Source organism: Apteryx mantelli, chromosome 8 (assembly GCF_036417845.1).
Source record: "Apteryx mantelli isolate bAptMan1 chromosome 8, bAptMan1.hap1, whole genome shotgun sequence".
NCBI lineage: Eukaryota > Metazoa > Chordata > Aves > Apterygiformes > Apterygidae > Apteryx > Apteryx mantelli.
The window spans coordinates 19,730,008-19,742,802 of NC_089985.1; the positions used below are offsets into that span (position 1 = coordinate 19,730,008).

Here is a 12,795-nt window from a genome sequence, read left to right on the forward strand (position 1 = left end):
AGCACAGCTCCCACAGACAGGGCTATGCTGACCCAGAAAGAGAGAAGGAGCAGGCGGCGCCAGGCTGTTGCAAAGGTGCGGGAGGGCTCCCCGATCTGATCCCGGGGCGGAAGACAGGCTTGCAATGGCTATTAACTGCTGCTGCAAACCAGCCTCTCCTCCTCACTCCGTCCACGTGGGGCTCCCCGGTCTTGGACACCTTTCCAGCGAGAAGATCCAAAGGCCACTGTTGACCAGCAGGCCCTCTGCCCTCAGCAAGGTGGCTGTAGCCACCCCAACCAAGGGAGATGGTAGGTCCAGCCCTGGGCCAGGGACACGGCCTTTCTTCATGCTCCCCCACCAGGACTACATTGCCAAACGCCCTGAACCCTTGAGCACAGTCTGAGCCAATCCCTCCCCAACACAACCACACACTCTGCCTGTCTCCCTCCCTCCCTCCCTCCCTCCCTCCTCTCTCCCTCCCTCCAGAAAAGGGAAACAGCCTTTCAAAATGGACCTTGCTCTCAGAAACAGTAACTCTTGCAATGCCTTTTGTAATTGCCTTGGCAGACTGGGTCACGCCAAGTGTTTTCTCCCAAGGAGGCATTTTGCTTTGAAGTGACGGTGGCGTGCTCACATTTATCTGGGGATTGTCTCATGGCTGACGGCAAAACTGTGGAAACTGCCCAGTCTGTGCTCAGGCTCCATAATTACGCGAGATATTACAGAACTGTCAAATGTAACGCACCGTGGAGATGGTGCTGTGCTTATGCCACTGTCACAATGACTAAGCGATGCCCGGACACACATCTCGCTTCACATATACCTTTGGAATAGCCACCGTGAAGGTGAGCTTGGAGCAGGCCACTGGGGTCTGCCAAGCCAGACGCTTTGTTTGGTTTGTCACCAGAAAGGCATCTCATTTTTGTGTCGATACACACAGCTAGCAGCTGACTGGCCACAACGTGGCTACTCCTCACCACATGATGCGTGTGCATGTATCGGCCTTGGAAATAAGCCCTTTTAACTTACCCAGGCTTTTTTCCCTGGTGTTCCTGCAATCTGGGAAGCACAGTGTCACATTGCCAGCACATCCTTAAAACCTACCATTGCCCTGCCACTAAGTATGACGTGAGATAGTCACAATCCAATCCATTAAGAGAAGAAGCATTACTCTTTCATTTAAAGCCCATTTATTATTTGCTAGACCCAGAGACTCACTCATTCTTGAATACAAGGCGATTGCATAGTCAGAGATATTGCATACATACAGACCAAGAGCAGAAACATGTTTTGCTTGAGCTACAATTTAGCATCAACGTGAATTGCAATGAATGGGTCTTCAGCATAGTTACTAATCTGGAAATTGGCCTTGCCATCACCAGAAACATACACCTGTATTCCAGTACATCTGTTGCCCTCCTTCTGTCCAGAAATAACATCACAGTAGGTACCAGCAGGCAGTCCGGTTTGCAAATTCACATGCATTTGCCTAAGTGAAAACAGGTGAATGCTCTTTATGCTGGGTTTTCAAAACAGGTATTTCAACCTGCCTCAAGCACTTCCGAATCTGATGCTAGTCCATTACTTTGAAGGGCAACTGAATGGGAGAGAGTTCTCGGTTTACCCCCTGTATCACCCCCTACCCTCTCCTTTTCGCCCTCTAGACTAATGGGGGTTGCAAGCAAGCACAGGAACCTAACTCAGGCTGTAGGGATACCACCAGTCATCAAAAAGGTAGTATGGGACAAAATCAAATGGTTCACTGAGCTTCACAGCAGGACACACGCTGTTAGCAGTAATTAGAACTGTGACTGTCCAGCCCATTCAGATTGGGTGGCATGAGAGAGGTGAGAGTTCCCTTTTCACTCACAGCTGCCAAAACTTCAACTGCTACTACTCCAACCTGTGGGCATTACTCTAGCCACAGCCATAGTTTCTCAGAGGGAGACAGAGAGAGAGAGAATATGACTAGCAGACCAAAAACACTAACAGGCCATTTCTACACCTTCGGATACTCACTTCAGATCCCTAAGCCTTAGCTTCTGTGTTATCACATCTCCTTCACCTGATTGTGTTCTATTGCAAAGACATTCCCCTTCCCAGCACATCATCTTTGTTTCAGATTGCTCTTGAGGCACTGTGCTTCTCTCTAGAGCCGCCATCCCACAGCCTCTTCAACCCCACGACTTACCAATCATCATTATTAAAGACGATGAATCCTTTATTACCACGTCCAAAAGCCACTTGATTGCTGTTGTTGTCCCACCAGTTTGAGAAAGGCTCACCATCCACCACGTTACGGAAGATAACCATGTTCCTGGAGGTGCAAAGAATGGCTGTTGCTGTAACTGTAAGAGCTCTAAAGCAACAAGGAACATGATGCAAAATTAACTGCTTTTGCTGAATGTTTCTCCACAGCGCCCTACCTTATTTGACGCCAGCGATGTTCACAGACCCAGTCATTGCCACAGGTGGAGTCTGCATTAATTGTAACAGATTTCGTTGATCCATCCGAGTTGCTTGGTGGTCCATACCAGTCATTAACATCCTTTCATTAAAAGAGAAGTTTTACCATTCGTACTGAAAATGCGGAGATACTGACTGGAGAGGAAAGCTAGAGATAACACTATATTTCCAACACGTAGAACAGCACAGGACACAGAAATCATTTAAGATTTACAAGCTTAACCAGACTTGACTGATTCACTGGCTCTCTTTGGATCCTTATGAACAGCGAATTGATCTTCGTTTTTGTAAACTTACCCGTCCATTTTCAAAATATCTTGGCCAACGAAAGCTTGACATCACCCGCGTGAATCCATATGGATGAGCCAGCATGAAACCAACTGCCATTTTGTAAAGCCTGTAAGACCAAAAGTAATGAGACATGGAAAGGGCCATCATGCCAGGGAGAAAACCCACAAAAGCAGCATCACCCACACAACGGCATCTCTTACCTGGCATCCCAGAAGGTTAGAATCGAAGCTCCACCAGCCCCGTGCCCCCGCTGGTTATCGTGATTATCCACAAAGACCAGGGCTCTGTCGGAAGGCACAAAGCCCCAGCCTTCTCCCCAGTTCCTAGACAAGAAGACAAAGGCTTGAGGCTACCCTGTCCAGCTGTGCATCCAGCTGCATTATCCCGCAGAAGTCACAGGATGGTCACCCTTACTTTAAGTAGGCCATCTTTTCGCCATTCCACTTGCGGATCACGGTCCCCAGTTTTGCACCATATTTGAATTCTGTCACTCGGCCATTTTCAAAGTACTGACTGCCTGTGATCGGCTCTCCACCCAAGTCAATTACCTGGTACAGGAAAGAGAAAACTTTCCTTTCTGCTTACAAAGATGTGAAATGAACTGCCCTAGAAGCTGTTCTATGAAAGAATAATAATTTGATCTAATTATATTATTCCACTTACCTTCAAAATTGCATTTAAAGATATTTTATTTCTTTTTATCCCAGCCCAGCTGTGGTCACTTTGTTTCCATCTCCACCATTTACCTGGTTACCCTCACTGATCACTGCAGCGTAAGTAAGGCTTGGGCCATAACAACTTTATCTTTACTCTAGATCCCAATGCTCTTGCTTCCAGCACACAGGCCACCTCATTTCTTATTTTCATGATATAGCTAAAGTATCTTGCACTATTTGTATCTTAGACCTTCTAGGTAACATACTGATTTAATAAAATATGTCTAGTGACTTTAGCTTCTGCTGACTGAAACCGACAGTTACTAGTTTCTCAGCTCTTACTAGAATTTGTTACTGAAATGTAAAACAAATTTCAAATTCCAAGAAACACCGGTTATGCCATCTTCTGTTGCAATTTATGTACCTGGAATATAAAAAGCACAGAGTGAAATCACCTCCTTCTGCAATCAAACAAGTTTTTACACTAACTTAAATGCAGTAGATTTCATATCATTTGAAATTTCCAGGCTCAGAAGGTCCAAAACAATTGAGGCGTTTTGCATGTCAATATCCATTAGCAGGAAGATTGGAGATCTGAAAATGTGGTTATTAAATCTTAACATCTATTTCTATAGATCTTCAGTCTGATAGGTGCTCAGTCCCAGTTCAAGCAAAGCACAGCTTCAAGGGCAGGACCGAGTCTATAGCGTATCTGCAAAAAGGTAACTGTAAAGTGAGTTTAAGAAAATTAATTACCTCCTGGTAAATGAAAGGTTTAGATCCTGGAGAAAACCAGATAGTATTTAGATTGTGCAGCTTGTCTAAAGTTGCCTTCACATCCTCAGGCCACATATGCTTGGCAGCATCAATCCGGAAGCCTGCTACACCAATATCAATGAGATAGTTCATGTACTCCGCAATTTTTGAGCGCACGTAGTCCTTCTCCAGAGCCAGATCAAGAAGGCTAACCAAGCGGCAGTCACGGACCTATAAAAAATTTTTGATTTATTTTTCACCTAACAAATGAAATAGTGATCTAAATTTTTTTTTAATTTTATTGTCTATAATACAATGCCAAAATAAATCTTCCACTAATCGTTGTCTACTATGCATATTTTGTGCCTTGGACAGTTATTTACATCTACATAGAAGGGTCATCAAGCAGTCTGCATTCACCCAGCCTGCACAGCTGTAAGTGTGGAAGGAATACAACAAGAGAGAAACAAAACATTAAATCTACTATCAGTTTTTTAATGCAAGCATGGGGCACAAATGATGTACTATTTTTATTCCAGTGTATCCATTTCTTCTTTAATGCAGGAAATACTTCTAGAAGTGATATTTCAAAATTTTAAAAAGTCCTGAGTTATATAGCTTTACTAAACATTTAAACCCTTTTTTCCCTGGACCTTTTTTGTTTTTGTTTCCTGTAAACATAAAACGATGGGCAAGGACATTCATCAAAACAATATATTCTATAAAACCATTTCAGTACATTCAGTATATGTTTAATAACTTTTACAGTGGGTTTCCATGGCTACGCACATCCACCTGGAGAGAGGGACCTCAGCCTATATCGCAACATGTACCACAGATCCGGCATTTCAAATGCTCCTCAAGAACTGCTCAAGATTCCTTGGATGTTTAAAGTCCCCCTTCTTCTATTTCCCCCAAAAACCTCTCTCCTAAACTTAGATTTAAAAAAGATTAAATACATTTGAAGGGGACAAGACATGGTTCAAGAAAAATAACTATCTATTTTTCTAAAATAATTACTTGCTCTGTTGTAGTATTGCAATCCTGATCTTATAATCTGACATACAGTAACAGACAGAATTCTTATCTGCAAACCAGCAGGTCTTTCTTAAGAAGTGGAATCTATAAATATAAGGTTAGCTTGCCAGATGTTAGCCTTATTATTTTTCTTTATGAATTCCTAATCTCTCTCTCCTGAATTTGAGACCAAAGAAATCATCCACATAATAAATGAGGCAATTAATAATAATTTTAACCTTTTTTTTAAACACAGAATAATCCCAAATAAATTTTAAGAATTTTAAAACTTTGTAATGTGCCTAAGCATATTATCTGTATCTAAAAAGTTAGAGCTATTCCTTTAAAAAATGGAGCTCACGTTAGTAATGCTATTCTGATCAACCTCTATTATTAACTAGGTTGGTTTTCCATGAGATGTTTCATCTTTTTTGTCTGACAGTAAAGAGGTGTAAAGAAATAACAGCCCAAGAACAGACAGACATGAAAAATACATTTATAGTTTTAGGTTTACCTGAGATATGTCATGATAATTTTCAATGTCTCCACTTCTAGATTTACATTTACCATCATTAAAGTCCCAGCCAGAGTATGGCACAGCTGGGAAATCTTCAGTCTTTGCATTGAAATAGCTTCCACAAGTAGCATGGTTGCCAGCACCAGCATTAGCTCCACACATGTGGTTGATTACTGCATCCACGTAAATATGTACCTAGAGAATAAAATTCACATTTCCACTTGGGGATGCTACTTCCCACAGCACCACTGACTAAATAATGTTGTCTTGTTCTTATCTCCTGTCCTGTCCACCTACTTCTGCTCACTTGCTTCCCCCAACATGCTCTGTATTTAAAATATTCCATGTTTATTAAAATTGTCAGACAGTTTTCCTAAACCTATATAGCAGTGGCAGTACAACATGCATGCCAACAGATAGGCAAGTAAATGAAACAAACATCTCTGCTCCAAAGCTACCACATCGTCCTTTCTAAACTTCCTGGCATCTATATCCTTGCACTATTAACACAAGGTTTTCAAAGCACTTACTCCAACATTGTTACATCTGGTCACCATGTCTCTAAATTCAGTTTCATTTCCAGATCGTGTGCAGAGCTTGTAGCTGACTGGCTGGTATCTTTCCCACCAAGGTTGCCAGGGATCAGTAATGACAATATTTTCATTTGGAGGAGAAATCTGTGAATAAAATGGTGTCTCTTGGTAATAGGGTACTGATTATGGTTTACTTAATGTTTGCTCAGAATTGTTAGAGAAAAAACGTAAAAATAGAAAATCAGATCCCTTTAATCCAAGAAGCTCACAATACCTAGCCCATACAGATCCTCTGTATCCTCTACTCCCACTGTAGTCACCTGGAAAAAAAAAGACTTCAGTCCAGACCTTCAGCAGGTAAAAACATACCATCAAATGATGTCCATGGACATAGGTCCCTAATCATCTTTGGGGACATAGACCTCATATCTCAACAGAAGGGCCTGAAATCTGAACAGTTAGGTCAATAGAGAGAGTCCAAAGTCAGGAAGGAACTGACTGTAAAACAAGAAACTGAGGTAACGTCTTTAAAACAGATCTGACTTTCTTTTGCAATTTTTGTAATGTTTTGGATAGAAGTGTACATGCAATGAGACTTCTCATGGTTCCCAGATAAGCTTTTTCCCTTTATGGGCTCTTTCCAGAACACCTTTTGGGCAACAAGCTTTTGCTGCCATCACCAAGTCTCTGGGCATGACCGACTGATCCTACCATTTTGCACACAGATCTCTGAGTTACAGCTTACTTTACGCCCACAACTTTGTGACAAGCTGAACAGCAGTTTGCACCTGTAAATACTTTCTTTTCGAGAGCCATGGATTGTCACAGGGCTGTCACTGTCATGGGTTAAAAAGGAATGCAGGAGTATACCATAGTTTGAAAAATCAGTTTAAAATCAGTCAGGCCTGTAACTCTGGAAAGAAGGTTGCAAAGAAAGGATGTGTTTTTTAAAAAGTTATAGGAAAGTTCTCAGGCCAGTTTTTACCTCCTAGGTTACAAGAGACAGGCAGACTACCGCGGCATTCTTTCACCAAGTTTTCCAGAGCAAGCCAACAAACAAACTGAAACGCTGTAATAGGTTACTGCTCTCCAGCACGTGCCTGCTCAGCAGCTGCCCCAGGTTCTCACCGACTCACCTCCACCCCAAACAAGACTTGCTTTCAGCTCATTTCTGCCTGCTCACTCACCCCGCCTTCCTGCAAAGCAGGGCCTTTTAATGGCTTACTCTGACACGAGGCTTTAGAGAGAAACCTGCCAGTCTGGGTGCACACAGTTAGCAGCCTAAGGTTTTTTTGTTTGTTTGTTTTCATTGCTGTTTTTTTTAAAACTTTCAGCACCCTGGTATTCTCTCTGGGAGCTCTTTTTCTCTGTCATAGTTTCATTTAACGTTTGTCTAGCTCTTAAGATTTAAATAATATCAAGCAGATAAACAGAGATACGTGAGATAGGGATAACAGAGATCCTTCTTTTATTCTTCACAGCAGTAAATAAAGATTTAGTTGGTAATCTGAAATTCTAATTCATCCAAATGAAGCAGTACAGAGAGCAAAACATATGCCCTTTGGAGCGATGAAATAAATCCACCTTTACATGATACTTGCCTAGGAATGTATTTGTCAGCATTTAATACCTCATTACCAATTTCTGTTTTTCTTTTCCAAAACCTGTCCTTTGTTAAATTGAACATTTTGCTCTGAAAAACAAATTATCACCTATGAAGCAATTTTACTACCTCCTGCTAGGAAACAACGTACCTGAACTCCTCCAAATCCATTAGGAGCTAAATAGCGTTCACACTCAAGAGCGATATCGGCCCAGCGCCATTCAAAGAGATGCACAATAGAGGTCCTCCCGGGCTGAGTATTGGGGTTGTACTGGGCCCAGCAAAACCCTACAACTAGCAGAAGAAAATAGATACCCATCGTGTCTTCTCTGATCAGTTGTGCTCCTCTTACTGCCCATTTATGTTCCTGCAAGAGGGTAAAGTACACATTGCAAAATACACATTTAAAAGCAACTACCTATCTCTGGCATCTTTTTTATTTAACTTCACTTAACTTCACTTGATTGTTATTTTTTTTGAGAATTGGTTTATCTAAACTATATCAACTTCCCGTGCTAATGGTAACTTAATTTTTCTGAAGTTAAAATTCAGGCATTGTCTAGTACAGGTTGCCTCTAGTGTGTAAAAGTAGTATTTTTATTATTATAATGCCCCCCCAAAATACCTAAATGGCAGAGGCTAAAATTGACATTTCATTTTCCATTTTAATGCATAATACTTGATATCTCTATTTATCCATGAGAGGGGTCTTTTTTCCAGTTTGCATTACTATGACTTGTGCATGTTGAGATGAGGCCTTGCAGAAGTGGTGCTCATCTTATAGTGAGTTGTCAACAAAATCCAGATATTTTGGAAGTGTAACATATGGAGATCTGTCATTCATGATAACTGTGATTAAAGTGCAAGCACTAATCATAGAGGAGCCCTCAAATACAGCAGATTACTATGCTGACTCAAAACCCAAAGCAGTAAATGTTTAACCTCTGTCCCTACTACAACCTGTGAGGAGACATTCTTCTCCCAGCGAACATAACACAGTGGCATGCAGGACATTGCAAGTGCTGTGAAGCTCCATAACCAAGAAGTCTCCTTCTCAATGCCCAGGTGTGCAGAGTTCTGCAAAGGTACCAAAGAAACTCTCCAAAGGAGGAAAACAAGCTGCATTACCTTCTGATAGGCTAGGTTAGTACCACTCTACTACCAAGTCATATCATATTGCTCTCTATATATACTAACAAACACAGATGACAGGCCTATTAAAATCTCCTCTTTTTTCTCTCATCCAAAGAGAGATACTGCTTGGAACAAACTGGAAGTTAGTGACTGTCAAGGTTTACATTAGACTGTTTAGAATCTCGTTTCACAGTCTTGATGTTTAGAAGTTGTTTTAGAGGGTCTGAGATACAAGCAAGTCCTACAAGGTAAGGGAGACATATCACAAACAAGAGGTTGAACTACTTTCCTTAAATAGCACAAAATCTCGTTACTTTCTCCTAAGTGTCTATTCTTCGTCAGAAGCTATTAAAACACACAGAAACAACACAGGGCAATGAAGGAATAACGAGATTTTGTGTGTGGTGTCATGGGAGACACCAAACACTTTAGTGGAGGGTCAAAGACGAACACAGGGGCCATCAGGTTTGCTATGTGAAAAAAAAGATGCATATTCTCCCAATTTAATATACAAATATATTTGAGAATGTACCACTGAAAACTCTGATCTGCTACAACACAGACATCCAAACACAAGGTTTTTTATAAAATGTTAAGTGAATTCTACAATACAACCCTCTCTCATATTTTTATTTCAAGCAAAGGAAGCGCATCTCTCAGTCTGTGACGCTACACTCTTTGGAGTGAGTTCAAGTGCAAACTATGCCAGTTTATATAGTGTAGTTCCTGCTTCCAGATCCTGTTCTATCAGCTGTCAGTGTATTTCTCAGGGCAACCAGAGTTATTTAGAATGAATCATCTGATAAATTTAGCTTGTTTTGCTACTAGTGAACAAAGCAATTTTAATGAAATTAGTAACTTGCAAATTTTTTGTAAAATATACCGATAAGTTTCAGCCATAAGCAGTTGCCATCTGTGTGCTTTCATTTCTGTGACAAATTGTTTCTTTGTCCTGATTGGAAGAACATATATTAACAGAGAATGAGCTAAGAGAGTTTGATCTTCTCTGACAAGAGAAGCCATTTATCAGCTTGGCAGTGCTAAGTCACGTTCAAACTACTTTCTGAGTTTTTGAGTCAGATTTCCACACAACTTTTTTTTTTTCTTTTTTCTAAATCAGGGTACCAGATAATCAAAATACTGTCATTGCTTTTACACATAATACACAAGTGGCTCATGTTGCAGTTTTGGTCATTGAGAGTGAACTGAGACCTTCAGTTTTGCTTGTTGCTTAGGTGCTTAGGCTACAATTGACAATAGCTGGGGGATTTTACCTGTAAGGAAGCATTCCCATTTTTTTGCTTTCTCAAAGTGAATAAGAAAATAGATAAAATGACAACTAAGCTATACAAAGCAGTAAGAATAATATATTTTGACCAGACTGACTCCAAGGCCTAGTGTTTGAAGAGAAGTTTCAATATAGTTTTTTGCTTTCTTTGAAATAAAGTTTATGGCTGTTCTGGCTTCAGTACAATGATAAGATGGAAATGCTGAAATCCCCAATACAGTCTGAAGGCTCCAGCTTCAAAATGCTTTAAAACTTGGGAAAAAAAAAAAATACTGTACTGCCATAGGAAAGCAGAGAGAGTTCAGCTGACTGCAATTCAAAGAACATGGGAGGGAAGTGGTATTTCTGAAGAACTCCACTGCTGTCTCGAAGAACCTGAGAACCTGAGTCAGAACCTGAGTCAGCTCATTTTCTGTTGGGTTGAAAGTTTGTGGTTTGAAACTCAGCTGCTATCCTCAAAATACCAAGGATGCTAGCAATAGTATTTAAATTTGCTCTTAAAAGAAGAAAAGGAGAAGGACACTGGGTATTGCTGACTTAATCATCGTCTTTCTTACATTCTTGAAGTGGTACCTATGTAGTAAAATAAAATCACATGACATGATTCAAAATAATAAACCCCTCTCTGCAGTATCTTAAATTTAATACAGAATTACAATCCAACAGCAACAGTAACTCTTAGGCACCTCAAAACAAGTGTACAAAAACATCACAAAAATTACAACATTTTACTTAATCTTAAAAGCATTACACATTTCTAGGAAAAATAATGTTCACAGTCTAAACATCTTTTCTTCAGCCTTTTTAGAATATCCTATCAGTGCTGAGTATGGACTTCCAAGTTATCTTTCTCTTGCCTTAAGTCAGAAGAAGCTTCTGTTTTGCATGAAGTTCAGTCATTGTAGGTATTCAGTACACTACTGTATTTCAACTGGATGAGAATTCATTAGGGATTCAAATAAGTCTTGCAAAAACTATAAGGCAGGGAGAACTAGCTTTATTATTTTGTATAGATTACATGCAATCAGAGTATTTTTTGGTATCTTTACCAATAATTTAGAGATTTCATCAGATATAAATTATAGATTTCACCTTTCGTAAAATATTCCATTATAAAGGTTTATTTATCCTTGGGTTGCATGGTGCTGTTTTGGGTTGGGGAAGGGATGGGGTTAAACGAGGGTTTAAAACCTAGATTATTTTCAGATTTATTACAGTCCGTGAGCCAAATTAAGGAGCAAGCAGATAAACAATCAAACCCCGGTCCAGGGTCAGACAGAAAAGCTACAGTGATTGCCAAGTCCCAGGCAGCATCCGTTCATTAAACCAAAGTCAGAGTGTCATCCTGGTTTTACCTGGGCACACATCAAACCACACAAACAATGCCTAACTGAGCTGAATGGCAATACATGAGAGGCTTGATGCAGGCCCACTGAAGCTTCGGATGTTAAATAGGCTGTAAAAGGAAAGTAGTTTAGCTTCCATGGGAACTGCCAGTCTTTCCCCACAGAATTTCTCTCAGCAGCTGCGTATTTTGTACAGATATAGCAATTCTGCTTCCTTTTGACGCTCTCTTTGGAAACACTGCACTGTCCCTTACAAACTTCTTACAGGGCCTTTTCAGCACATACAGGAAATAAGCACACATAAAATACGTAGCACGCCTTAATACGTACGTTTGGGGCTAATTTGTCATTTCCAGGCGATTCCTGCAGCACCTTCCCGGCAGCTGACAGCGGAGCGCGGCCGTACGTGGTCAGGGCCAGGGCAGCAGAGCCCCGCGGGGGCGGCCGGGCCCCGGCAGCCTGCCAGCGCGGCAGCAGCACAGCAGCGGCAGCAGCGCCGCCTCCTCCCTGCTGCCCCAGTGCTCCAGCCTGCGCCACAGCTCACGGAAAACCCCCCAAAAGCGTGCCCCAACCCTTCAGCCCCACACCAGCTTTACCATGCAACTGTGCTACTTCAAGAGAAAGCGCTGTATGCCCAAATAAAAACTGCTTTAAAAAAATTGTTACACATTATTATGTCAATTCAAGATAAAATTGCATTCTGGAATACCTCTAGTCTTAGTATTTGAGAAAGGAAATCTCTATGTACTTTTTTTTTTTTTTTTTTTTAAGTATTTTTGTCTTTGATTATAGCACCATCTGCTGCCATCCTATTCCAACGCTTTGAAAAATATTTGTCTTTTATGTAATATTTTAATAGCTTGGCTCTATACATGTCACCCAATGTGGGTATTAGGAAATACTGCATGCTTTGTGTATTATATAACTTTTTATGTGCAATAACCTGAATCACAATGCTTTGTACAGTGGCTCCATCAAGGCACAGACTAAAAACATCCTAGCACAATGAAGCGCTCCACCTCTTCAAAAGCAACACAGGACTAACTAGCATTTTCTACCTTATTGTTGCCACAGTGCCTGTGCTATACAAAGTAACACATGGAGCCTGTTATGTCATTGGAATAAGGTTTCTCTTCTCTGCAACTAATCAGCACTACAACTACAATGAATATTTGCCTGTATATAACAAGATCTCATTCAAGAAGC

General features: G+C 40.9%; 1 protein-coding gene across 1 annotated transcript; it reads right to left on the reverse strand.

Annotated features, from left to right (window-relative positions):
* Window positions 1-1,155: 1,155 nt before the first annotated feature.
* On the reverse strand, window positions 1,156-12,149 carry LOC106499668 (pancreatic alpha-amylase-like). The gene is made up of 11 exons (XM_013961204.2): window positions 11,920-12,149; window positions 7,973-8,188; window positions 6,216-6,362; window positions 5,683-5,880; window positions 4,152-4,382; window positions 3,154-3,287; window positions 2,940-3,062; window positions 2,746-2,845; window positions 2,409-2,530; window positions 2,174-2,299; window positions 1,156-1,471 (listed from the first exon to the last, which is right to left on the reverse strand). The coding sequence occupies exons 2-11, from the start codon at window positions 8,138-8,140 to the stop codon at window positions 1,282-1,284; spliced, it is 1,539 nt and encodes a 512-aa protein (XP_013816658.2). The 5' UTR covers window positions 8,141-8,188; window positions 11,920-12,149; the 3' UTR covers window positions 1,156-1,281.
* Between the last annotated feature and the right edge of the window lie 646 nt (window positions 12,150-12,795).

Bases quoted from the DNA above. Each gene is read 5' to 3' on its own strand.
- LOC106499668 (XM_013961204.2), bottom strand. From the start codon at position 8,140: ATGGGTATCTATTTTCTTCTGCTAGTTGTAGGGTTTTGCTGGGCCCAG. The intron at 2,846-2,939 runs GTAAGAGATGCC...TTGGTCTTACAG, and splicing joins CTAACCTTCTGGGATGCCAG to GCTTTACAAAATGGCAGTTG. The intron at 2,300-2,408 runs GTAGGGCGCTGT...TTGCACCTCCAG, and splicing joins CATCGCTGGCGTCAAATAAG to GAACATGGTTATCTTCCGTA.